The sequence below is a fragment of the Corvus hawaiiensis genome, chromosome 20, assembly GCF_020740725.1.
Source record: "Corvus hawaiiensis isolate bCorHaw1 chromosome 20, bCorHaw1.pri.cur, whole genome shotgun sequence".
Classification (NCBI taxonomy): Eukaryota; Metazoa; Chordata; class Aves; order Passeriformes; family Corvidae; genus Corvus; species Corvus hawaiiensis.
This window is the reverse complement of record NC_063232.1, coordinates 3559548-3586888: the sequence shown is the minus strand read 5'-3', so window position 1 is coordinate 3586888 and position 27341 is coordinate 3559548. Positions and strand designations below refer to the sequence as shown.

The window sequence follows — 27341 nt, the reverse complement described above, 5'->3', positions numbered from 1 at the left end:
TATTATGTTAAATTAAGTGGTTTAAAATAAACCATTGTGATTTAATATGCATTTATGACCATCTGTACTAAGAACTAAACTCCATATAGTCTTAACACGATAACTTACATGAAATTAAAGAGGCAGGCACTGTGCTTTTTCCTTCCACTGTTTAAGAGAAAGTAAAACCATAGAATGGATGGAGTCCTCTCACTTAGCACTAGACTATTTAGAGTGAGAGGCTTCTTTTGAGTTGTCTTATCAGACACCCAGTAATTCAGAGTTGAGAAGCTCATTCAAGACTGAAGGAGGAAATCCTTTTTCATCTTGTGGTCTGTGAATAAAAATAGATGTGAAAGTCTGTTCTCCTAATTTTTTAGATGCCTGAACAGCATGTGTGATCCAAAACCAACTGTTTTATCTCCTTAACTAAAGTTAATATTATCTTTGTTTACTGCGTGTGTTAGTTTTTAATACTGTGTTTTGATAAGCTTTTCCATTACTTCTAGAAATTCTGATATAATTTACCCAGTTGTTAGGAAACAATTATAAAACACTGTTATGACTTGGAGCTCCAGCTTCCATCTCAACTCAAAATTGCACAAACCATGACTAAAAGTTCATTTAGTGAGGAGAAATGCATCACTCCATGCCTGTTAATACAACAAACTGGGGAAATTAAATTTTATCCTTAGATAGAGGGTTGTTTTAGAAAGAACTAAATCACTTATTTAAAATGAATGGGTTGAAAACCACCTGTCCTGGGCTGCAGAAAGAGGTAGGTAGGAATTTTGCTGGCTTGGCCCTCACCACAGCCTGGTTTGAGTTTTCTGTGTGGCACCATCACTTTTGTGGTGTCACAAACATCCTCTGGCCCTTGGAGCAGCTGAACTGAGAGGGACAAGGCCCAAGGTTGGGAATGCTCCTGCCAGTGCTTTGAGTTCTGTTTTACAGGGCTGTTTTCCTTTATTTTTTTCCTGTTTGAAATGTTCCATGAAGTAAATTTTTTATCAGTGACTCAGAGCAAAAGAAAATTTCAGATTTTTATGATAAGTTATCAAATATCTCGGCAAGCCTTCAACTGAAAATGGTTTTTTGGCTTACCCAGCATACTGTACTTGCTGAGATGGGAGTCTGTGAGCCTCTAGTTATGATTAAAACACCAAAAGCATGAACGTAGAAAGCAATAAAGTATTACGTAGGAGAAGATTCATTATTTTTGTGACTTTGTTTAAAGAAAGCCCAGATGTGGGAGCAGGTACCTACTGAATCAATCATTTTCTAAGCCACAGATGACCAGAAAATTAATTAAAAAGAAAGAATATGAAGATATATTAGAAAAATAAACATGCAGAACTTAATGTTTAAACAATGTTGCCCAAACTCATTTGCCCATAAAGTGATCTGCATTAACAGTAATTTATTTGGGGGTGTTTAACCCCCAGGATGTACAGTCAGGAGATTGTTCAGTGGTTTCAGTGACTGGATTGCTCCAGTTTGCTTCTGCTGCAGAGTTTGTGTCAGGAAACAGAATTTCTGCCATTGACTGCAGCTCTGCCAGGATTTTCCTGAGGGTGTGGGGAGGATGAGGTGTGGGATGGGTGAAGGTGTGGGATGGATGAGGGCGTGGGATGGATGAGGGTGGGAGCTGCTCAGTGCTGATGCAGCAAGACTGCTTTTCTCACAAGAGCTAATTATGCCATTAGAGTGCAGATCTCTGCACCTCCTTTCTTTGTGAGCTTTATGCATATTCTGTGTGGTTTTGTGTGTCTGAGACATGCTCAAAAAATGTTCATTTACATGTTATGTTAGCAACAGGTGACCAGAGAAGTAAAATACTTCAGAATACTCAGATTTGCAGAATAGCACCAGAGTCAAGGTACTTTCTAACATCTCACTAGAATGTCCTTTAGTAATATCTAATAAACTTCCCTGGTTTCCTGGCCTATTTACAGTCCTTGTCCTTAACCCTAATCCATTTCAGAAGCTGTGTTTCCATTTTGACTCAGGGATTGCCCAGCAGGACATTTGTCTCAGCACACAGGGACAGCTGTGTTGACAGTCTCAGTGGCCTCGGGGCATTATAGGCTCTCTGTAATTAGATGAGACCTGTACATGCTTCAGCGCCTTCCAGTGAACTGAAACAACCTTTGTCTGGTTGGGATGATGAAGGAAGTGACCATGTTCAGGGGCTTGGCAGTCGTTTTGTGAGACCCTCTAAAGGACACATAAACTGCAAAACCAAGTGAAGGTTCAGGAGTCAGTTTTACTGTAGCAGTTCATCAGGCAGCATGAAAAAAAGGATGGTTTGATGTTGGAGAAATACATACAAGAAAGGCAGAGGATTTGAAGTTAACTTGTAAAATTATGTTGAGTCATTTTTTATATAATATCTGTCCCCTAGATCCCTACCCACTGTTATCCATTGCACATAGCTCTTTTCTGAAATGTTTCTTTTTCTTCCTTTGTGCTGTGTGACAGAGATAAATATGCAACTCTTTCTATTTGAGGAATCCTAGGAGTTACTGTAACAATAGTAGGTAGAAGTTAGACAGAAATGGCATTTTCAACTGCTGGCACACCATTTAAAATGCACTTTGCATAGCAATAGCAATGACCAAATCCCTGTTGAACACTGGCCAGGAGAATCCATCAGCGTGTTTTATTCATGTGGTATGACAGGGCAGTTAACTCAAGTCTGTATTGATTCTGTTTATTTCAATTTAGAGAACATCTCCACTGAGCTTTCCATGTAATTATTATACAGACAAGGAGCAACATCTAGAGCTGACAGCCAAGCATATAAATACAAATCTTTTGCAAAACATTCTGTCATGCTGCTTCTGCAAGGAGAGCAGGTCAGACTTAAACAGAAGCAGATTCTGCTGTCAAGATTTTTGCTGAAATTGCCTTTCCTCCAGCTCTGTTATGATTATATCAGGGCACCATTTGTTTTAGTCTCTCAGATGATCTCCACAGCTGCATTACTGTACAGAGAGAGAAAAACAGGGTTTAAACACGCTGCGTAGGTTAAAACGTGCACTTTACATTGTAACTAACAGACTGTCAGTAAAATCCTCGATATTGACACAGTGTAAATAGGAGTTTATAACCTGCTGCTTCCTGAGATCCCAGGGAGTGTGTGGGTACTGAATATGTACAGATCCACGGTACAGAGTGCACAGTGAGTGCCGTAGGTGACTTGGTTGTCCCAGGGAGGTGCACAATCAGAATTGTTTGAATGCTTAGGCAGGCCAAAGGTTGTGAACGTGAGACGAGCTTGAGGAAGTCCTTTCTGGGAGGGAACCTACAGTAATTAGCTCTGCCACTTATTGCAGTTGTTTCCTTCTTAGGATGATTAAGTCACACTGATCTGGTCAGCCCAGGTCAGCCACAATGTTACCAAGACAACGAAGTAAACTGGTCACTGCCCTTGAGTGTTGCACAGCCCGTGAAGTGGCTCACAGATCCCTGCTCCAGCTTTGTCCTGATGCTGGAAAGGTGATGTGGTGGGACACAACCTCAGCTGCTTGTACAAACAAACTCTTCATACAGCTGGAGTGTTGTTCAGGGCTCCTCAGCAGCAACAACCAAGATGGACGAGGTACTCAAAACTGAACTGGACACACTCCATCCCATAACAGTGTCCATTGAAACATCTCTGTAACAGTCCCAGTTCCTGCCTGCTAAGAATTTGGTTAATATCTACTGTTAGACTGGAAGCGCTGGGGGAAGGAGAGCCCTTGCTATCATTAAAAAGGAAAAGGAAAAAAAAGTCTGATCAAATAAATCCCTGTAGTTCATTTCCTCTTACGAGATCTGTGCTCTGTAATTATATTACCAAAGAAGTCTTTCTTCTCTGAGTTCACGTGAAACCTTAATGGTTTTATTCCCCTTGGCCCTAGTTCAATCAGTGTACATGAAATTACAAAGTTTTTTGTTCCAGTGTAAACTTGAATTAGAAGATGGTGGGTGTGGTACTTCAGATTAGAGCTAACTATGAAAAAGAATCAATTCCTTAAAGGACACTTGCTAGGTTGGGAGTACATTTAATATAACCCCACTACCAAGCAGGAATTTTGTTTAAGAGAACCCAGCCCACCAACAAAGAGTGCCAGCAATGCAGAGTTCCCAACATACAGCAACTGTGAATAGAACTAGATGTTCTGTATGCAGGTAAGTGATGCTGGCAAATTGTTAAACACATATTTAGGTATTTTCATATCAGGAGTAAAACAGTGTAAAAGATGCTCAGTATCTCCAAGAAGTCGGATCAATTTTACTAGTTTGCTCATGGAGTTTTACTGTTGCTCTTGGTGAAGATACTGAAGCCAATTTTGAGGACTTTAGATAATTTGTTCTGAAGGAAATGCTGTTCAGATGATGCAACACCAGCTTTTTAAAAAGGAGAAAACAGAACTTGATGAAGCAAATAGGAAGTGAATGTTTTAATTTGTCACATATTCACCTTTTTCCTAATGTGCACTAGTTTAGCAAATGTGGGTGCTGTTTTATAATTTCAGTTTTATTGCGTCAGGAAGAAGGAAAATGAACTCTTTGCTGGACATCATTGAGCATCTTTTGCCTCTTGTACGTTCTTCAATCCACTTTGGTTAAAATGAAAAACAGTATTTTTACTGCAGTGCAGGAAACTGAAATACCTTTTTAGAAACTGAGGTGGGATTTGGGGTGAATATTTTGTTATCTGATCCTTCTGTGCCAAGTGAAGCATTAAATGAAAACATTTGATTACAGTTCCATGCCAAGTCATGCCCCCTCTTCTAACCAGTCACGTATTAACTGTCTCATTGTACCTGCAGACTCCTTGTACAGTAATTTCAGGGTTTTTCATTTCAGTGTTGCAGTCTGTTTCTCTGCAATTGCCATTTGCACTGAAATAATTCATTGCATAGCCTCCCCTCCCTGCACATACATTCTACGTTCTTTTTATGTGACTGAAGCATAACCAATCTTGTCTACGTTTCATGCTATTTTCTCTTCTTTAACTGTTAATAATTAACCAAATTTTGTTAAATGTAGAAGTGCTCAGTCTCTCTTAGGATGAAGGATGGATGTTTTCCTATCAATCAGTTTTTAATCTGAGCATTGAAAAGTCTGACAAACAGTGCTTGAAAGAAGCAAATTTTGTTCCTATTTTGGGGTACAAAATGGCAGGCGATAGAAGGGGGCAATTCAGAATTGAAGTTGGTTGAATTCTTCATTAAGTCCATTCTACTTCTTGTCATTAAATTGCATCAGCAAGATATAAACCCTTCATTTTGAAGAGGGGTCACATCTGTAATAAATTATGGTCTCCCTTATTTAAACAGTAGCATTGTTATAAATATTTTCTTCCTGTATTTCTGTTTCATAAGCCAAATACTCAGCATTTCTCCTCTTGTTGTAAGTAGCCACACGATGGGCTGCCAAGGCTGGTTTATCATTTGCCTTGGGAAAGGCATTTTATAATATTTCAGGATAAAACATTTGCAGGCAGAGGTTTGACCCGTGGGGGAGAGAGGTGAGGGGTTTGCAGGATTGGTGCCAAGAGACTGAGGCTTGAAGAGCTCCCACAGCTGCTCTCACCAGTGAGGGTCAGAGAACTGCAATGAGCCTGTTCCTGCAGAAACGAGACTGAGCCACTGATTTAGACTGAAATTTGTGTTAAGATTTTTAACCAGACCTAACAAGTTTCCTTTCTACTTTTTTTAATGCAACTTTTATGTTTGGATGTAGGGATAACTGGATGAACATGTGGAAGGCAGTTCTGATGTCAGGGCACTGCTTTTTCCTGCTGTATCTGCAGTGTCCATTCTTGTGCCAATGAACTTGTCATCATGGCAAAGAAGAGAAATCCACACAACCTCTTACTGAGAATAACAAGGTTTTACTGGAGAGTACAATATTTTAGGGCAAGACATGATTTTTTTCTCGAAAGGAAGAGCAGACAAGAGTATTGACACAAAGAGTCATCCAGGACTGTGTCATAGCAGAGCACAATTAGGTGATGCCAAGGTCACACTTTGGCCCCTGGCAAGTTTTGGGGGGTACGTTTAAGCAGTTCCTTTGATGGTGGTGGTAGTGGTGGATCATTTGCAACTGTAAATGTGTTTTCTGCACAGTCCAAATGCCCAGGAATACAGGAGGCTCTGCAGAGCACCAGTAAGAGGCCTGTAGAAAATTGGATTGTTGTTTGCCCCAGGCAGTGAAACATATTCCTGGAGTGTGTGTGTGGGTGCTGCAGCGCTGAGCCGGGAGCTCAGGGCTCCGTTCCAGGCTCTGCCCCTGACTCAGCTCTGGTGCCTCGAGCTCTCTAGGGAGAGTTACCTGAGCTCTTAATTCTCTCATTAGAAAATGTGGAGGTTATTACTTGCTCACTTCCCCATACCAGCCTCACAGGGGTGTGAGTTAATGAACATCTGTTAATGTGTGGAAATAAATGCTGTGAGAGTGCCAGAGCAGTAGCAGCGCTCGCACAGCGGCTTGGGAATCTGCAGCTTTTTCCTACGGGATTGTGCTGTAAGACTAAATCACCATTTTAGCAAGGCACCTGTGGAGCACAGCATCCCTGTCTCCAAATCCCCCTCTGTGCCCTGGTACTTAAAAGTGCTCCCGAGCCCCTGGCTGGGACAGTTCTGTGCCACTCTGGGAGCTCTGTGCAACCTCGTGTAATCCAGGTACGTGCGGCTCATAGCACGCAGCTCTTGACGAGTGTTATGTGCCCAGCTCCAGTTCATTATCTTCACTCATCTGCCACTCATTAAGGGGAAAAAAAGATACTGTTGTCTGCAAAAATCGGATTTGTTACCCGGTGTGCAACAAGCCAATAATGGCACACTGGAGACAGACATTGATTATTTATTTGAGAGTTGCCAAGGCTGCGTGCCAGGTGGAATTCCACATATCAACCATCAGGACTTTTTAGCATACATTTTAGCAAACAAAGGAAGTTTTACATATTCCACATTTTTCAACAATACAGTTCCCTTCTTTAAAGCTTCCTGATTTCCCTGTCTCCTCGCTGGATGCCTTAATGGGTTGATGTCGGGAGGACGAAGCCCCGCTCGCAGCTCCGGTGCCCTTCCCTTCTCCGGGGCGCTGCGGGCGGCCCCCGCTCGCAAGAGTTAATCGCTGCCAGCCTTTGGCAATGCTGGCCGGTCCTAGAAATCCGGCTGGCTGCTGGAGCGGCTGCCAGGAGCCTCCCTCGGGCTGTCATGTGAGCAGTGTAAACAGCCCGGCCGGGCGAGTGGGCGGCTCGGCGCTCGCCAGTGGGGCAGAGTTCAGTGGCTGCGGCGGGGTTACTGCCGAGCGCCGCGGGGTTGCCATAGCGAGCATTGCATAACGCTGGCAGCGGCCCCGGCCACAAAGGGCCCCGCGTTCCTTCTGCTCGGTTTGTTCATTGTTGCCGAGGCCCACTTTGCTGTCGCAAATGGCGTTCCAGGCGTAGTTCCTGGCTGGGCTGCTGTGGGAGGTTGCACTGGGAGCAGGGAGAGAGGAGCTTGCTCATGGAACCCTGTAACTGGGGCTTTCGCTTTGCAAGGCAGTGCCTGCAGGACGGTTGTTTGCATGAGCAGAAACTTTGCATGCCGGTAAAGTTTGTGGGAGTAAGATAGGTGTTTAACTTCCTGATACATTGTCTTCTAAAAGGAAGTGATTTGATGTAGTACTAAATTTGCACCCTGCTAGAGAGCTCAGGGCATCAGAACATCAGCATTATGTGGGTACAGCATGACTGCAAGAATTAATGCTCCCATATCATTGCATAGGTCAAATGGATTGCAGAAGATGGGAGTTTGTGGGAGGCTGAGAAGTCAGGAAACTTTTTGGATGGAATTGGTAGAGGGAAGCTGGAACGCTGCAGCATGGGAAGCTGCATTTGGAATCAGGCCATCATCCTCTGGAGATCTCTGCTGAAGTTGCATCTGCATTTGCATAAGTTTTGGCCTGCAAAACCCATGTCCATGAAGTGACTATTCTGTGCTTTCCCTTTCTAGATGATTAATTAAAGTGGCTGAGGGATTGATTTGGCTACAAGCTGTCTCCTGAGGTTTCTGACTGTAGTATTTTTGTTATGTGGAATAGACCAAGGTCTATCTCTTTGGCTGGAGTGATTATGCTTTTGGCTCTCCTGCTTTTTAAGGGTCTGGCCATTGAGTCAGTGGCAAAGTCCTGTTTGACTTTCCTGGGCCAGAACCAGAACTGCAGTTTTGCCTATACAGTGTGGTGTATTTATCGTTACGAGAGCAAACAGATTTAATATTAAGCTTGTGATGAAGGGTCACCAGGTTTATTTGGCATATGAAGGTTGTGGTATTTCAGTCATTTGGCTCTGAAAGATTTTGCTGGCTGCTGTGAGAGACTTTTTGTTCCTTCCCCTTGGGTTTGTACCCTTTCCACTGTGAGGTCCTGGGCATGTTAGGATGCATGTGTGTGACCTTTTGTGTGGCAGAACTGCAGTGCAAACCTAGCTAAGAACAACAGGATATTGCCTTCTACCTGTGCTCTTACAGCTCTTCTTCCAGGAGAGTGAGACCTCCTGCCCCGGTTTGAAACTGGAAGTCTGTCCTTGAGCCAGTGGTGCCAGGACTTGTGTGAGCTGGACATGGCTTCTTGGTGAATGGCTTAACACACCCTGTCCCAAGCCCTGTCCTGCTGAGCTCTTCTTTTCTTCAAAGCATTTTACAAAACAAAATTAAGTAAGGGAGGAGTGAAGTCCTGTGGTCTGCTCCTCAGAGAGTCCTGGTTTTGCTGGTGATTTGTATTTCAGTTTTAAAACATCAGTTGTGACTGTGGGATTGCTGGGCTTTTTGTTCTCAGTCAGGACAACTTAGACTGTCAGGGCCCAGATGAATTCCAAGGCACTATGGCAAAGCCAACAATAATAATGAGGAAGTGAACATGGCTGGGAGCTATTCTGGGATCTGCCTGATCACTTAATATGGGCCTAGTGATCTCATTCCTTACAGTGCAGATGGTGCTTTGGGAGAAATATGGGCTGTGTTCTTCCCCTGTTACTGTGCAAAATATCAGAGTGGCCAGAGGCATCCCAAAGTGGTACCTAATGGAGCCCAGGGTGTTAGTAGAGATCAGTCCACCTTTTTTTGGGATCAGGTCAGTCTGTCCCTCCCGTGGGAGCTGACACAGACAAGAGCAGATGGTTCTAGGAGCGTGGTCCAAAATTCCCAAAGGCCACCAGCTGCTGTGGTCCATGTTTGCTGTTCAAGCTTTCCACTGAGCGTTTCCATTCACCTTCCTGGCCTTAGGAAGGTGCTGAACTGAAAAGCTGCTGCATGTATCCCTTTGCCCAGCAACTGTGCTCCTTGGTCCCAGACAGCTGCATGTTTGAAGATGTTTCTCTTATTAGAGATCTACAGATGAAATTGCCAGCTGTTGCCAATAGATCTGTTACTTTTCAGCAAGTACCAGAAATGCACTTTGTCAACGGGTACTCAGACAAATGTTGGTGTATTCTTGTTTTGCTGAACTAGGTAGGGACTTCAGTGCTCTCCTTTCCTGGCTACCTGTCCAAGGTGGGAGAGGAATTGTCTTGATCTCACACTGCCCTGTTGTCTGCTGCCCAAACCACATTGCAGTGGGCCAGAGGAGGAACTGCTGGCCCATAATTCATGGCAGCCCCAAATCTCCTGAAAATGCTGTTTGGGCTCTGACTGGTGCTTTCAGTGACCTCTGCAAATGGCCCCAACAGATCACACACAAATCCAGCTGCTATAGAATGAAAGGGAGGCCTCTTGCCCAGCACTTGGCAGATCACTGCTGGCAGTCCCTTAGGGCTGAAGAGTGCTGGCTGTGCTAGGAACAGGCTGCATGGTGGCTGGAAATGTGTCACTGACGTGGGATCTGTGGGCCCCACTCAGTCAACAGGCACAAAATACAGTCTGGTCCCGGAATGGCTGTCAGGGAGACAGGGCTGTCACTGGCCTGGCTTGGGGTGTAGTGTCTGTGCAAAAAGCAGTGCTGCTTCCCAAAGGCTTGTCAGCCTCGAGTGTGGTTTGCTGTGAGACTGAGGGTTGGATAAGGAGTTGTAGACATCTGCCAGGAATATTGTTCTCCAGTGGTGTGTCCCTCCTGGAAATCGTGTTCCTCAGCTGCAGCACCGGGTGGTGACACCTACGTGACCAAAACAAGGTGCCCCGTAGGTGACACACCCAGCCCCTGTCACATGCTTTGGCAAATGGGGTCTCCATTGTTGGGATGACATTTGGCCCAGATGTCTCAGCTTTCTTATGTGCTCTGGAGAGCCTGGGGAATTTTAAACTAAATATTGCTGTTTTTTGCTGAAAAGGACAGGTTCCAAGGAGTATTCTTGGCATTTGCAGTAGAAATCAAAGCAGTTTGTGATTACTTGATTTGGGAGCCCATTCAGTGTTTGGCACCAGCCTCTAAGGAAGTCCTGACTGCTTGAGATGTTACTCTTGTTGCAGAGTTCCTCAGCTCCAAATGGACAGAACTGTGCACCATACTCATAATTTTGGAGTTTTATGCAGTATTTTGTATATTTTGGGCTAGACCTTCAAATTAGTACCAAGATGTTGAACTTGATTCAATACCCCATGGGAAGACAGTACAAGGAATAAAGGATAGGTTTGTGGGGTTCCCAGTACCCAGGATTGCTGAGACACATCGATTTCCATCCAGAAATCAGAGAACAGACAGAACACTTTTCTTAAAAGGATCCCAAACTTCTTTGCATAGGGGTAAACATACAATTATTTCCATTTCACAGGCATGAATAGCAGAAGATTCGAATGCTGTGACTAAATATCAATTTAGAAATAATTGAGTGGAATTTTGTTTCCTGTCTTACACAGCAGGGCCTGATACCCTCTCCAAACTAGTTTTTTAAAGTTACTTTTTAAAATTAGCTTTAGCCATGATAGCTTCTATGTATTTCTGGTCTTGAAAGGAACCATCAATTGTTTTTGTTTGAAGACATTGAATATGAACTTGTTCCTACAGAGCTTTGTGCTGTAATTTATCAACAGGGCGCTGAGGCACAGACGTCAAATGAATACCAGATTTCAAATTATGATAAGCAATTGTGTCATCTCTGTGAATAGACATCAGTCTCTGCTGAGAAATCATCAATAATTCATTTTAAAAAATAAATGAGTACAGGGCCATTTGGATAGGTCTTTGCAAACAACCAGTCCTGTGTTCTGTCATAATTGCTATGAATTTAAACCCAAAGGATGCTTGTTTCTTGAAGAGAAACACCTGATCATGCCCAAGTCAAAAAGATGTGTTCCCTCACGGCCTAATTACCATTTCTCTTTGGGGAGGTATGGAGGAAGCTGGAGTGTCACCTGTCAGAGTTGTGCTGGTTTGTCCATGGCTCAGTGGGGAACATGCAGAGCTCTTCCAAAGTATTTTACTGTTAATATTCCAGTCATTAACATCTTCCCCACTTCCTTTACCCTCTACCTACACCAAACCCTAAGATGATTATTTCCAATCTTAAAATACAACTCTCAGAATAATTTGTGTTTCTTTACTATGAGGAGAGGGAGGATGCTGCTGGCGTAAAAATTTCTTGAGCTTCCCTGTCGTAGGTGGCTTTTCATTTGACAGTTGGCATCCTGCTCGAGTCCATTTCTCTCCCAAATTGTGGGTTGTTACATTCCAATAAGCACACAGCATCTGTTCTCTGTAGAACATGATGTTGCAAGATGCTGATCATTTGTCTGAGTGGGCTATTTTCAATTGAATCAGAGATGTACATGCAGCCTAACAGCAATAATTCCCTCCTGTCTGTAATTGCCCATTATAGGAAGAGAAATTTATAAATAGTTATAAAAGTCAGGATTTAGAGGCTGTGCTTCAAGAGCTAGGGCTAGCCAGTCTTAGCTTATCTTAGCATCATCTCAAAAATAAAAATTCTCTGCTCTACTTTGGAGAGCATGAAATAATTTCTGTTTACACAGTTTTTTCAATTACTTTGATGCTGTGATGTAAAGGTCACTGATTGCCTCTAGTCATCACATGGCTTTTTCACTAATTGTGCACTCACGTCATTTTGTTCTGTGGGATCTTTTGCTTCTTGATCCAGTTTCATTGCCCACATGTTCATTTCATACAGTTATAACTTTATACAAAGGGCATCCTCTGTTCCAACAAACACATTGTGGTCGTTGTTCCCAGCTGGGAACCTCGTGCACAGCAGCTCACCTGCTTCCACCATCAAGCCACCGACCTTTGGGCTGATTTAATGTAAAATCAGTCACTGGGGATAAGGAGGAGAAGTTATGCCAAAATGTTTCCTGGTCCCTAGCCTTGGACTAATTAAGGTTGTGCTGCAGGATAAAAAGGCAATAAGAAATGGGAAAGCTCTTTCATCCTGACCCTTTTGGTGTGTAGTGGGATGGAAAATCACATGGGCGCCTTGGAAGTTTTGCACTGGTGCCTTGGAATGTGTAAATGGACACCTAAACATCTCCAAGAAGTCACTCTATTGCCCTCTCCCACAAAGGTTTCATGTCAGGGCAGAGAGGTCCCTGCTGGTCCCCATGGGGTGACTCTCAGGTAACCAGAGGCCCCCAGGGCCTGGGGATTTCCCAGCTCACAGATTTCCAGAGGGTCGGATCTCAAGGTTATCCCATAGCCCATTTGCTGTTTGTGGAGCCACGTGGACATCACACAGACCAGCTGTTGGGTTTAACTTAACCTTGAGAGCAGTCATGAGAGCTTAGTTCATGAGCAGAATAAATTACACGGAAGGCTTCGAGAGAGGATTGTCCATCTGAATGCACTGGCTGCTGCTGAAAGGTCTGGGGGAGATGAGCAGTGGAAAATTGGACAGGGATTGAGAAGTGTATCATGTGAGAAGGGTATAACTTGGCAGTACATATCTGTGAAGGTTTTTAAATCTCTACCTTGGCCAAAAGTGACCTCCCAAATGACAGGAATCTGGTCGTCTTGAGCCCAAATGTTCCTAGAAAGACGACCCTACAAAACTGTGCTGCTGGCAAAGTGGACCGTGTTCTAATGGCCAGGCTGAGGTGGGAGAGGAGCTCCAGCCCAGGGCAGGCAGAGGAGGAGGCCTGGAGAGGAACTGGCACCAGGCAGTGATTTTTGACATCTCTCATTCTCAGCTGTAAGGCTGCTGGGCAAAACCTGCACAAGGTGGAGTGGTGCCTTACTGTGCTGATGTGATTTGCTGTGAGCCCTTGTAGCTCTCCACAAGGACCAGAAGATCCAGGACATCTGCTGCATCCTTCCTGGGCAAACCTTGGGAAGAGGAACTGCAGATGCCGGTGTGTGCTCTGCTCAGCTTGGCAGGGAGAAAAGCAAAGGAGTGAGATGGAGAAAACCAGGGGTCCTGTCTGGTTCTTGCTGCCAGTGGATGGATGCATAGGCAGGTGCAGGATTTTGCTTTCTGAACGTGATGTTTCCTGTGACTGCTGAAATCAGTGAGCAGAGACAGACCCTTCTCCACACTGTAGCAACTGCAGCACCATAATTCTCTATTTCTCTCTTGAGGCTGCAGATCCCCTGGCACAGCTGTAAATTCCCTGTACAGTGCACAGCATGGCTTTCACTGAAAATTCTTGGGAAGACAACTCTTCTGGAGCCTTATTCCAATTTTTTTTTTTCTCCTATGCATCTCCCCATTTTTTCCCTGCATCCAAGCAGCCACCTGCATTCAGTATCAGACACGTGGAATCCCATAAACATCCCTTCCAGACCAAAATAGTTTGATGGAAATATGGCCAAGTGCCCAAACCCCTCTGCCCTTCCCACAGCCCCCTCCAGCAGCATGACCTGGGAGGCCTCTGGTGCAGGATTTATGTCTTGACTTGTGGCAGTGACTGACAGCAGCAACAAGGAGCTCTCTGGGGCAGGGGACAGGGAGGGTGGGTGGGGAACGGTGTCTCCTGGGACGAGCTCCAGTCTGCTCCAGGGAATGTGCTAATTTTCACTCCTTTATAGTCCTTTATCTCAGCCCTTCGACCTTGAGCTCAGAGGCATTATCAGCCTTAGCCAGAAAGGCAGCGTGCAGTTAACCACTGAAATGCTGGATGTTTCTCATACAAAATCCTGTAGGTAAAAGCAATGAATGCAGCTCATTTCAGTAGTGCAGCACATCAGGGGACTGTTCAGGTTTGGTGAGAACCTATTTACGATATTAAGAAAAATATTTTTTTATATATGGTTCTGTGAGCAGTTTTCAAAGTTTGATGTCCCTACAGAATTCCCTGGGCATGTGGAGACCTCCTGTAAGCCCGTCCTGTGTGCATGGCTGCACGCTGTGTATGAACTCGCTTTTCTTCATCACCTTTTCATCCTTATTATACCCAGTTACTGATATCCAGAGCACAGGCAGAAAAGTACTGCTCTCATGTGAGCCCTTACTATCACGGTAACACATTTCCAACTTTATAAAGTATTATACAAACTCTTACTATAAAAGTCACTTCCTGGAGCAGTCTCGATGAATGTATTTATTGCCAGTTCTGCTGCTGACTTCTCTGGGTGACTCTGGGTTTGTCATTTAGCTGTGTGTAAGTTTTTGTGTTTGCAGAATGAGCTGGGAATACTTCCATGGGCCATCGTGGCTATTAATGAGTTAGGAATGTGCTTCTGTGCATGTGTCTCTTGTTTGGCAAGATCAGCTTCTCTTCTGTACCTGATAAATAACGATGCAAGAAAAAGATTTCCTTACTGGGAGTAAGTGGTCTCTCTCTGACCAGCAGTAATTGGGTAGAAGCAGGATTTTGGGTGGAATATTCCTGCTTAATCAGTTCAGTGTTGATGGAGTTAATTTGCTCATGCCTTCAGATTGTTTTGTTTCCAGGGATTCTAAACCGTTGCCTCCAGCTGTTCATTTCCATTGACGAGGATGATCTTTATCTGTCTAAACTAGTTAAAACCTGCTCCACTACCCAGCAGCTTTTTTGGAGACAGCCCAATGAAGCTGAGTGCGGTGGCTATGACACCAAAGCCTCCTGGACATCATAAATTCCAAGCCCTACTTTTTTTTTTCCTGACCTCTCACTGTTGGAGCACCCTTCCTGTTTTAATGGGACTCTTCACTTCCTCCATTTAACCCCTGTCCAAAAAGGGGCATGATATTTGCACTGTAAGTGATCAGTGTAAGAATCCCTGTTACACTGATTTGCTGCTTTAATATTATCAGATTAAAGCCTTGACAGACCTCAGAGGTATCATTCAAACAACTGAAGCACTGTCAGACTTGCACTTGGACTCTGCTCAGTGTGGTTGTTTCTTGGTGATATTTTAGGTGAACCATATTTTTAAATGTGCAAGTTTAAGGCTTGTTGTGACATGCTGGGACTTGTCATACCTTCGGGGTCACCAGGGCCACTTCCTCCTCAAACAAGAGATGGGAAAGTTTGTGTGTGAGCAGATGAGGTGCAGGTTTGTTAAGCTGATGAGACAGCCACCAGATGTTGCAGGGCATCTTTCCAGTGGTGAAATTCAGGTGTCTGGTGTACATCAGGCAGATATGCTGTCTGTGCCAGAGGGAATTGCCAACAACACAAAACTTTTCTGTTGCTGTAGTACTGCTACAGGGACCAGAGCTGGAATGTGTAGCCTGGTGTAGGAACTCCTCCTCTTGTGCTGGGGTTTCTAATTCACATTATTTGGGCCGGAGCTGAACAGGAACACGTAACACAACAGGGAAAATCTAATGGTCAGTTTGGACATAAAGCTCTTCCTTCCACTCCAACTACTGTTAACAGCAGTGGGAAGATCTGTGGCCAGAAGACCTCTCCTGAAGACTCAGGCTGAGCTTTATTTTGGAATGTGCCAAGGAGACATTTCCCTGTTGTTCTGTTGCAGATGTTGCCGTCCCTGCAGTCTGGGGAGTGAGCAAGGCCTGAGCAGTGTTGGGATGTAGCTCCTGCTCTCTGCTGCAAACAACTGGATCAGTTCAGTTCCAGGCCCCTGTGTCTGTGGGAGAATGCTGTGTAGTCATTTTGCTGCTGAACCACCTCACAGCGATTATCAGACTTCCAGAGGAGGGAAAAGGTCTGAGAAAAAGACCAGTTTAACGTGTCATTATTGGGCTTTAGCAGCTGTGTGTTATCCTATTGTTACTAATAACCTTTGCAACGTTGTGAGCAATGTTTTCTTGGCATCATTCAAACATAATGACTGGGGGGTCACATTCAGTTCTCAGTTGTGTAAATATGGAATGTTCTCTTGGCTGTCTGGTGCTATTTTGCATTTGGCTCATGCTCCCTGCCCCTCGAATCCTGCAGTACAAAATACCCAGGCAGGGAGTTCAGTCACAGTATGCTCTGCATACCAGCTGGGTATGCAAAGCACAAAATAAACACATGAACAACTACTATCAAATCCAAGCCATATAATTACAACTCTGCTGTCCTCTGGTTGTGGTTAATGGGTTATTCCTGAATAAATGAGAGCAGGAGTTTGCTTGGTGCTTTCCCAATGTAATTCACCAGTAGATTAAGATTGGGAAGTCTTTCAGAAAAATGTGTTTTTAAAGGGGTTTTAAATTTGACTGGGATAAATCAAGAAAAAGAATTTACAAAATAGATGTTGCTTGAAGTAAAGCAGTCACAAAGTCTGCCTTAATGGTAAGAGGAAAGGGAGACCTTGGCAGATCCATGAGGAGGGTGTAGGAACTGCTCTTTCCCTTCCAACCCTCTAGTATCCCAGCCTGTAAGGCTTTTAAGTAAGGTTCAGTGGTTTTATATGGTAAATAAATTTATCTTGATTTAATTCTGTGCTTAAGAGGATCTCTCTTGTCCAGTGTGGTCCTTACAAAGTTCTCAGCAGTGAAGTGACTGATTGTCCTTCTCATTTTCAGGGATCTTCCGGATAGTCCTGCTGTGGAGTGGGACACACAGCTCCTCGCCACCCTTGTCCTGAAGCACATAGCAGCCAAGGACATCAACCTGGTAATGTGACACTTTCTGCAGCACATTGCCACATTACTTCTGAGTGTTCTGGGCTTTCCCTTTCCCTCTGGAAGCTTTCTTTGGAGCCTCTAAGGTTAGGATGTATCTTCTCTCTCAGGAGAGCTTTCTTTGCTTCCCAGTGAGAAATGAACAGTGGAGGAATTTCTCTTTTCTAACTCTTCAAACGGTTTCTGTGTTTTAAAGTAACCATGTTGTGATGGAGAGAGCCCATCTGGGGTTTAGACTTAGATTTAGGCTTAGATTTGAAGCCCACTGGCAGATGTGTGTTAGAGAGCTTGATTAGCAGGGTTATAGGTCAGGATTGAAGAATATTAAACTGGGGAGATTTCCTGGCACTGGTATAGTTTGGGGGTTTTTTCCCACAGAACAGGAATAAGGGCCTAAGCATGGAAAGGGTTGTGTTGTGTTCCTCTCTGTTGAACCCTGCTTTGATCAGGCATGGCACTGTCACACACTGATTAGCAGCAAAATCACGAAACTCTCAAAGCCTTTCAGCACTTCACAAAACAAGAAACCACATCTCCTGTAGCATGAAAGCCCCATGAGCACAAAACCAGCATCATGCATCCAACTTTGTATTGATTCTGAGGCTAATTTTCCATGAAATTCATTGCTGTGCACGGAGACAAATGCAGTTTTCCTGGACTCCTTTTGTGCCATTTGGCCCCCTGAATAGATAGGTTTTAATCTAATCTGAAAGCTCCAAACACAGAAGGATTTGTATTGCATGTTTGTGACTCTCAGGGGCACAGGGACAAGTGCACCAAAACCCCAGAAGAAATTTTGAAAACACCAGAACTCCTCTGGATGGTTAGGAAGGATTACATCTTTGCCTCGGGGAAAATTAAACTCTAGCTGTGCTGGGGGAGGCTGGAGTCTGCCACTATCAGAGCAGAGCTGAGCAGGGAAATGTGGGGTTTGCAGAGCAGGAAACATTCCCGGGCATGGTGCTGGCCCTGCTGGGCTGTCCCTGCCCCCTGCATTCCCATCAGCTCTTCCCTGAGCAGCACCGAGGACAAATCACTGCAGCAGGACACATCAGCAGCACCAAGGGCAGCTGGAGCAGCTTCTCAGGGCTGCTGGTAATGAACTGCTCCGGAAATGTTCATTATCTGAAGTGTCCCAAGCAATCACACAGGTCTCAGGTGTTTGCTGTAATACCATTCATTTAGGAGCAGACTGAATTTGCCGACAACAGCAAGAGAAGCACCTAATTGCTTTTGTTAAACATCCTGCAATTTAAGACTTCAGAGTTTGCTATCTGTGATGTCTCTGCTGTCCTAAACCAACAGCTGTGCCTTGAAAGGTAAACTGAGTCCATTTTTCACTAATGTTGAAATTGATAGAATTGGCTGAACATGTTAAAAGAGCCTTGAAATAAACAAAAACTAACAGTTTCAGACCAACTCAGTGGAGTCAACATGACTGGAAGATGTGTATTGTTGTAGCTATCCCAGTGGGAAAACTTTCCCCAGTTCTCCCAGTAGTCACAGCATCGACAGTGGTATCTTTATTTACAGAACATGTTGTGTGCCATCTGGCAGTGGAGCAGGGGCTGCAGTTCCAGCATGTCTGAAAGGAAGATTGCAAGGCAAGGAGTCCCACCATATTCTGTGTAGTTTCCTTCCATTACATGGTTACTCATTTGCTCAAATCCAGGAGTAGCTCAATCTTTTTGGGACATTTTTCATCCAAGCTCTACATTAAATAGTGCAGACACAGAAATTAATGGTTGGTGTACTCAAAGCCAAAACTAATTTATAGACTTTGGAAATTATTTCCTGCCTGCTGGATTTACAAGCAAAAGCCAGTGTTGCAGGGAGAGGCAGCCAAGGCTACTCTGTCTTGATCCAGATTAGAAAGTGTTTGGTGTGTAAAAAAAGAAGTTACATAGTATTGTGTGAGCTCCAGGCAGGCTCTTGTTGCTCCTAAATCAGACTCAAAAGACATCTCCAAACTCAGACTCAATGGCCTCTGAGTGTAAGGAGTGATGCTTGGGGGAAGGCCATGAGAAATGGAGTTGCTTGCTGTGGCATTTTAAGGGATGGCCCTTGCTAAAAAGCAGAGACCTTTGTGTGCCCACAGCAGATGTGTGCTGTGTTTGAAGCACTGCATGACACCAGAGAGAGGAGGGAGACCCTCAGCTTTGAGGTGTGGGGAAGGATCATGGACTCCAGACCTCTCAGGAGTTTTCTCTTCTGCTGGTAATTGAGTAATTTCCTCTGTGCTCTCCCCTCTCCGGAAGGGATTTCTGGACCTGTTTGTCTTGGCTGCTGCTCTGGCTTCCACTAGTGAAAGCTCCATTTCCTGAATACCAAGGTCACCCAGAAGAAAAACCAGCAACAGCAGCAGCTCCCATTTCAGAACAGGTGTGGGGAGGGAACTCCCTCTTGCCCTAAAGATTTCATTGAGCAATAATTTCCACATGAAGTATATTTATTGTCCCAGCCTTTCGCTCCCAGAACTGGCTAAGCCTGTTTTTAACCCAGACACTTTCAAGATGTTCAGGTTTTCTCATCCTGTCCTGATTGTTTGCTTGATTTCATCATCAGCCTGGTTCAGGTTAGGAGTTAAAAGCCAGCGCAGCAGGAGCTGCACTGTGTGGAAGGAGCAAATGCTCCCGTGTGAAAATATCTTCAGCATGTGAGAAAGAAATTCAAATTCCTTATCAATGAAATGAATCCCTGAAGCCAGAGGGATTGATTTACATGTGATTACTGCCTGCTTTAAGTCATGAACAGTACAGTGGTGCTGTGGAATCAGAGCCCTGTTAGATGACATATATAGATATTTAGATGATATATACTTAGGGTGGGACATCCCTGCTGTCCCAGAGCCAGGTGTGTGCTGAGAGGGATCAGACAAAGGGAATGCCACCGTGGCCAAGTCACTGTGCAGATACCTTGGGAATTGTACTTAAAAATTCGTTTATTGGAAGAGACAGGCAATTCAAGTGTAAATGTCCTAACAGTAAATTGGACAACAGTAATTGAAAATGAGCTCTGTGTAGTCTCTTCAGCTGGTTCAGATGTTACATAAGCTCAGCAGCTTCCATTTCAAAACAGATGTGAAGAAGAAAAGCCTCCAAAGGTGTTTCTGAACAGATAATTCCCATGTCAAGAATATTTCCTAACCCAGCCTTGTGCTCCCACAGTTGGCCCGAGCCAGTTTTGTAAAAACAGTGATTAGTTTATTTAGTCTGCTCACTGTAGTCTCTTATCTCAGTCTTCTGGTTTGTTCTCTTGTAACCTCCGCAGAAGGAAAAATGTGTGTTTTGGCTTGCCTGGGGTTTTTAGCTTGATTTCCTAAGGAAGCAGAAATAATGCAATTGTATTTATATGTATGTGCACATGCATGTTTCAGAAGACTTTAGAGCCCATTGGCTAATTTCAGCCACTTTTGACAGAAGGGTACTACTCTTAAAAACGTTCTGTTTGTACAGGTTACATGAAAATCAGGGACCAGGCAGAAGAGACAAACCCTCTCTCTGTCTCCATTGACTAAAAGGGTTTAGTGCAAGTCCAGCCCATATCAGACTAACACTGTTACTCACCTGAACAGGAATTTATTCTGCCTGCATTGAGTGGGGTATGTTGTCATCTTAGGAAAGTGCCACTCTAGTTAGGAGTGACTTCAGAGTGTGTTTTTTTCTTATCTGCAAAGTACAGGATGCTGTGTTCATTCCCTGAGCTGTGCTGAATTTCATGTCTTTCCCTGATGAGCTCCTCCAAAAGCTGATATCCGTAGGGAGGGCTCAGCACCATGGCAGGCCCTGCAGAGCTCTCTGGCAGTGCTGATGTGCAGCAGCCAAGGTTAAACACATCCTTTTTCTCTTTATAAAATAGGGGTTAACCAGAAAATGCTTCTTGAATGAAACCAATTTTGGTCCTACCAGTTCCTGCCAGCAAAGAGCAACCTGGTGCTTGCTGGCAGCCACTGGGCAAAGTGGAAAGTCTAACTGTGAGCTTGTCCTGGGTGGGTGGGTTTATAAGCAGGCTTGTCTGAAGTTTGTGGGTTTTGAAGTATTTATCACTGCCTTTGTGTTTCCTCTCCCTCTTGACTCAATACCCCATGTCTGAGAGGGCCTCTCCTGCTGGAGGGTGGAGGAGCAAGTTGCAGGATGGGCACGGTGGCTTTTGATCTTCCCTTGATCTCTAACCCAGTGCTCCAGGCCCTGCATATAAAATAGATTTTGAGAAGGGAGGTGCAGTGAGTGAGCAAGGCTGTAGCATTTCCTTCCCTGAAGAGAGAACAAGCTTGCAAGGAAGCAAACATTGCCTGAAATGTGGGAGTTGATGAATTCTTCCTGGTCCCAGAGAAGGGAGCTGTGGAGAGCTCTGCTGCTGGGCTTCTCCCAGAGCAAGCACTGAGCTTTGCACTGTCCAGGGACTGTCACTTTCACCCCCTGGAAAGAGGATGGGCACACATTCCCTGTCTGCTCTACACTCTGTGCTGCCAGTCTGGCTTCTTGGTTGGGCATTGGAGCCTTTAAGTACCCAGTGCACAGCCCCACAGAGGGAGTGAGTCCCCAGTGGCTCTGGACAGTGACTGGTCACTGCTGTGCTCACACACTTCTGCATTTTGGAGTTCCCATTTCTCCCTGCAGAGAATCAATTTTTGTACAAAAGTGCAGTCGGATGGTTTAAAAAGGCTTCTTCTCCTATCGGATTATTTTATCACTGTTTAATTCTCTGGTGAAGCCTCGTCAGAACCAGGCCAGTCAGACACGCTTGTGTGGCTCTTGTTGCAGCAATGTCCTGATTCACAGCACAGCAAACTGCAGCTTCACCCTGTCATCCACAGGCACTGGAGGATGTTCTCACATCCAGGAGAGAGTGATTCATAGCGCTGGACCTTTCGGGTCAGGAACACATTTGCAACAGATCACTTTGAAAGTGACCTTTTGCCCTGGTAATAAGTAACAAGTGCATCCTGCCAATGGGGACACGGTCTTTGTCATCTTTCTGTTGTTCAAGCTGTTAGGCTGTGTAGTCATCTAGCTCCAGAGTGGCTTGTTTGTTTAGTTGTGTTTCTGTGGCATGAGGAGTTCACACACAAGGCCTCATTGTGCAACACATAAACAACTCGTTAGACACAACGGGCTGGGACAGGGCTGTGTTGGATATCAAATTTGGGAGCTGCACAGGCTCCTCCTCTCACTCCTAAATGCTTCTTGTTCTGTGGTTTTATTGCAGGTGGTGACATTTGATGCGGGAGGAGTGAGTGGCCATGCCAACCACATCTCTCTTCACACTGCTGTGAGGTACAGTGTCTGCACACTTCTCTGGGTGCCTCCCTGGGGGCTGCAGGGTCAACGTCGTGCTGGTGTGGAAGCAGAACCAAAGGCAGTGTTGACTTCACTGCTCCAACTGAGTGCCAGGCTGTGGGACACAACACTGTCTGGAGAAACTGCCACAGCTCTGGGAATAACCTACAGCATCTTTCAGTGTTCCATCAGCTGGGACCTTGCCAGTCTCACTTTCACTGGGCCCTCTTTGCTCTTCCTGTCCTTGATCCCACTAAAATATGCCACAGATCACTTTGCCCTTCTGCTTTGAGGAGAGTATGTGAATAGCTGATGCCTGAGCTGGTGGCACTTGGGTTTTGGAAAGTTCCGCACCACTGTTCCAGAGGATGTTGCCGTCTTGCCCAGGTACCTGAATTTCCCTCTCTGACCCAAGGACATTGCTCTTTCGCTGGAGCTGTCCCTATTTACCACTTTTAGGAAGAGTCCATTGGTCCATTAGTTCCTTCACCATTTTATTCCTTACATTATGGGACCCTCTGTCTCCGTGCCGTGGTGATGTGTGATGTGGTGAGGTTGACAGACAAAAATCCCTGTTTTAAAATCACTCAAATTTTGCTGGCAAGACAGCCACTGTATTTTACTTTAACCCTCTGCTCATTCAGACCTTACTGTGTCCTAGAGAGATCTCCTCCAGAGCTGCCCCTGCCTTTCCCAGGCATGAGAAGAACTCTTTGCAAGTATAGCTTGTATTTATAGCACCCATTTGTTTTCTGAATCATCTGTGCAATTCAAGTAAACAAATTCTTCTGGCTCTCCTTGCTGACAACATCACAGTGATTTGCCTTTCTCACTTGCCTAGAGAAAGCTGCAGTGCCACAGAACCCATACTGGGACCTTCAGCTCCTCTGGGAAGATGCTGAGAGCTTTGATGGCTGGAACTCAGTGTTAGAGGGGGATCATGGCTTTTCCCAGCAACTTCTGAAATAGCCTGACAGAGGAGAGGGGGTGGAGTTAAAGCAAACAGTGTCTTTGTTTGGGCTGAATGTGGAGATGGTTTCGGGCACAGTTGTTTGAGGAGTGAGCAGAGGTTGAGCAGAGGCTGATGACCGAGGGGCAGAGGTTGAGCAGAGGTTGATGACTGAGGAGCAGAGGTTGATGACCAGTGTTCACACCATTGGCACAGAGGGACTAAAGAGCTTCCAGCTGCCTGTTTGCTCAGTCAACTGCTGTAGGACCTACAAAGAGGAATGGAGGGCAGGCTGTTAGGTGTCCTCCACCCTGAAGAGATCATGGGAAAACAAGCTAGCAGCTGAGTTATATATGAGAAATTTAAGGAAAACTCTTGATTTTGATCCCAGTTCTACCCATGTCTTACTTTGTGGCTGTGCAGAAATCACTTTCCCACCTTCATGCTTTAGGTTTCCTGTGTGTGCAGTGGGGATTTAACCCTCTACTTGTCTCAGAGCATGTTACCAGGAAATGCTCATTGTCTACAATTCCCTTGAACTCAGAGCTTTGCATTGGTCCTCAGCTAGAGCAGAACATTGTCTGAGCTGATGAGATCTGTGCTGATAGGGACACCAGAGCATGAGCAGTTCTCATTAACTAAGGGCTGGTTTATGTCTTGTCTCCCTTCCAGTCCTGAATCAGCAGAATTAATCATGGTAGCCCCATCATCTGCATGTGGCAGGAGTGACACTGTGGCTGCTGAAAGGTTAAGTTTATTTTTAGTGGCTTGCTTGCCCTCATTATTTTTCAGTTTGTGTTATGGAGGAAGTAGAGCGTGACTGTATCACTCCTGACTCTCGGTGCCCTGATGAGTTCTCACATGTTGGCCAGTACAGGCAGCACTGGGAGCATAAACTGAGGCTTCTCCTGTCCCCCTGTGCCAGCAGAGCTCTGCAGAGCAGCAGTGGCTGCCCCTGGGGCCCCAGTGCTACATGGCAAGAGAAAGGCAAACGACCTCTCCCCTCTAGGTATCAACTGCAATGTATTTATTAACCATCTCTAAACAAGTCCTGCAGGGTTCTGCCTCCACTGTGAAAAGTGGAGGAAAGGATGCAGCAGAGGGCTGGTGCAGTGATCCTCAGCTCTTCTGGATGCTCCCAGTCTCTGGGAGACAGGCTGGTGCTCACTTCCATGACATTACTTTCTGCAAGAACAGGGGTATAACAGGCTGACTCCTCTCACAGCTCTTCGCTTCAGGAGGTGCAAATTATTGAACAGCTTCAAGGAATAAAACAGTTCAGGAAATGGTCGTAGCTGAGCAGATGCTCAGTATTGTCTGCTAAGAGCATAAATATTCTTTCCAGTGTCTGGAACAGAAGTTATGTTCAAAGGAGCAGGAACTACTCAGAAGAAATGAGTTCTTTCCCTTGCAGCAACCTTCCTCCTGACAGCTTGCAGGAGTCCAGCTGCTGCTGTGTGCCTGCCTGGCCTTCAGATCTGGGAGGAACTGGGAAACACCAAGGTTCAAGGGTGGATTTGTTCTTCTGCAAGGGAAAAATAAGAAAAAACAGGGTGGGAGAGGAACACAAATTGCTATTTGATTTCAGTCTCCCCTGGGAGTATTTCAGTTCTGGCTCCCAGACGGAAAAAAAACCAGCCCAAACCCAAGAAAAACCCACTGCAGCAAAGCAGGAAGAACTGGAAGCAATCTCCTGTAGCTTGATTTGGCAACATGATTCTCTCTTATCCCTCAAAACAGGAGCTTTTCCTGTGGCCATGGGAGGTTGGATCCGTTACGCTCATCCACAAGGAAGAGCAGGTTTTGAGTGACAACCAGGTCACTTTATCCCCCCTCAGCATTTGGCCAGTCACTAGGCACTGTGGTAATGAGCTTGGTAAATACTGTGTGACAGGAATATTGGAGAACCTCTCTTTCCTGCACTCTGAAATGACAGTGCCTGCACTGAGATCACATGTAATATCAAGGTGGTTTAGTTTTGCATGAGTCACTGTGCATTTTGATTTTAAACAAGCCCTCTTGCCCAGGAGCCTGGCAAATGGGGGCTGTTTGGTTTGTTGTTTGCTTGCTTAGGATGGAGAGGAATCATCTTTGTGAGGAGGAGGAAGGACTGTACCACTTGTTTTCTTTAGTGAGTTATTAAATCCATTTCATCCTAGCTAGAACAGAAAAGAATAGTCTTGTCTGCTTAGGGCAGAGCAAACTGAGTGGAAAATAGGAGCTGCTATATTTAACCACTGTGCATTATGTTGTTATAGCAACTGCATCCATAAAACTTCTATCAATGATGCCATATAAAAAGCTACATCAAGGAATCATTAGCTGAGCCTATTCTCGTCAATTCCATTTGGAAAAACACCTCTCAGTCCTGCAGGATGCTTTTTAACATTCACCAGCTCTGTGGCAGGTTGTAAATGAGGCTGTGCAGAGACAATATTTGGAAGCTTTATCACTCAGCAGTTGATTAGGATGCAGCCTGAGTGCCACCAATGCCTTGTTGCACTTCCATGTCCCAGCCTGGTCACTGAATGCCCCATCCCTGAATGCCTTGGACATTGTGCAGAAGGGCTGCACTGAGGCTCCCTGGAAGAGGAGGGTTGGTTAAATGCCAGCTGCAAATCCGTGTGTGGAAACAATGAGCAGAGCAGTGTGCAGCCAATGCCACTTGGTGGGAGCCATTCTCAGAGGCTACCAAGTGCATCCCACCCCAACAAAGCACAATTCTTGTGTTGAGTTTCCAAAGCCAGGTCTTAAAGGACAGAGAGGAAGCCAGGTTTGGATGATTAGCTTGATAATGGTGGATAATATCCCATTTACCATTTTTATTTGGTGCCTTCTTACAGTGTGTTGCTGGAAGATCTCTCCCTCCTTTCAGCAGCTGCAGCCCATGCATTTCTCACTTGGTTTACTGATCTTCAATGTCCTGGGGGAGCTTATGTGAGTGATGGCTGTGGTTGCAGCCAGACTGTCCCCATAAAGCTGAGACAGAATTGTCCTCTGCTGTCTATCCTTGAGACTTCCCCTCAAAGCTCTCTGCACTGGCATACATCCCATAGTTTTCTACATTTTATCTCATTCCTTTATTCCTTTCCCTCATTCCTTAATTTGGCCAGGTTCATCCATCCCAGTGCCCTTCCATGGCATTGTCAAGAGCCATTAAGATTAAAGCTGGGGTGTCCTTCCCAGTATCACTGGGCTGCTAGCAGCAAGTGGAGCAGTGACACTGCACATTCTTCTCCCAGACAGTGCAGGGGCCCAAAGCACAGAGCCAGGGACAGCTCTGTCAGCTGGAAGATCTCTGAATTGCCACTGGCAGAACCATCTTTTGCCCCTGTCCCATGTGTGAGTACAGAGTTGTACAAACTGTTGCTCCATGGTGTAGTTCAGGGTGCATGGAAATGGAGCCAGAAAGTCCAGTTAGGGAGGGAGGAGGCATTCCAGAGAGCAAACATCCAACATCTGGCAAGTATATCCTTCTAATGTCTCTGTGATTCCTAGGAGAATGCCTGTTCTTCCTCCTTCACATCTGTTTCATCAGATTAATCGGGCAGATTAGAGGCTGGAATCCTAAATGGAGCCCCAACGCAGCTTTAAGACATCCATTCTTTGCCGTGCTCTTCAAAACTGTATTTCCCCAGTGCTCGACAGCAGCCAGCAGTCAGTTCAGTGAAGGGTTTTGCCTCTGGCTTGGGAAACTGGAGAGTGAAGTCATTGAATTAAATGAACAACTTCTCATCAAACAGAACATCACCCAAACCTTAACACACCCACGTGGGCATGAGCCCCAGAGGAGTTCTGTGCTCCCCAGGACCGAGGTTTCAGCTCCATCTTGACTTGTTCCCCTTGGAACAGGTTGGGAGGTTTCACTGGTCAGTGCCACATAGGAGCTGACCCACTCACACCTTTCCTTGAGGATGCCTGAGTGAAGACAGGGAATTTGGGAGCGAGCTCCGTCCTGCAGTTTGCATTTCAGTGTTTCTGTTGAGCAGATGGAGCTGATGGCTGCAGGCAGCAACAGCCTTCAAAGCAGCTGGGCCTTGAGGGAGGAGCTGGGGCTGAGTTCTTGCAGGGCAGAAATAGTTGGAGCCTTTGGATGTCTCACAGCCTTTGCAACTTCTTCACTGCAGAGGGTCTCACATGTGGATCTGAACCTACCACAGGCATAACAGAGAGGGTGCAGGGAGAGGTATCCTGTAATCACCAGCCTCTGGCACTT

General features: G+C 45.3%; 1 protein-coding gene across 3 annotated transcripts in view; it reads left to right on the top strand.

The window, feature by feature from the left end:
• Positions 1 to 27341, top strand: part of PIGL (phosphatidylinositol glycan anchor biosynthesis class L) — a 54450-nt gene that overhangs the window by 18349 nt on the left and 8760 nt on the right. For all 3 annotated transcript variants that reach the window (XM_048324637.1, XM_048324638.1, XM_048324634.1), the window contains 2 exons: positions 16799 to 16889; positions 22106 to 22173. In XM_048324637.1, coding sequence (XP_048180594.1) covers positions 16799 to 16889; positions 22106 to 22173 — 159 coding nt within the window. The remainder of the gene's footprint in view (positions 1 to 16798; positions 16890 to 22105; positions 22174 to 27341) is intronic.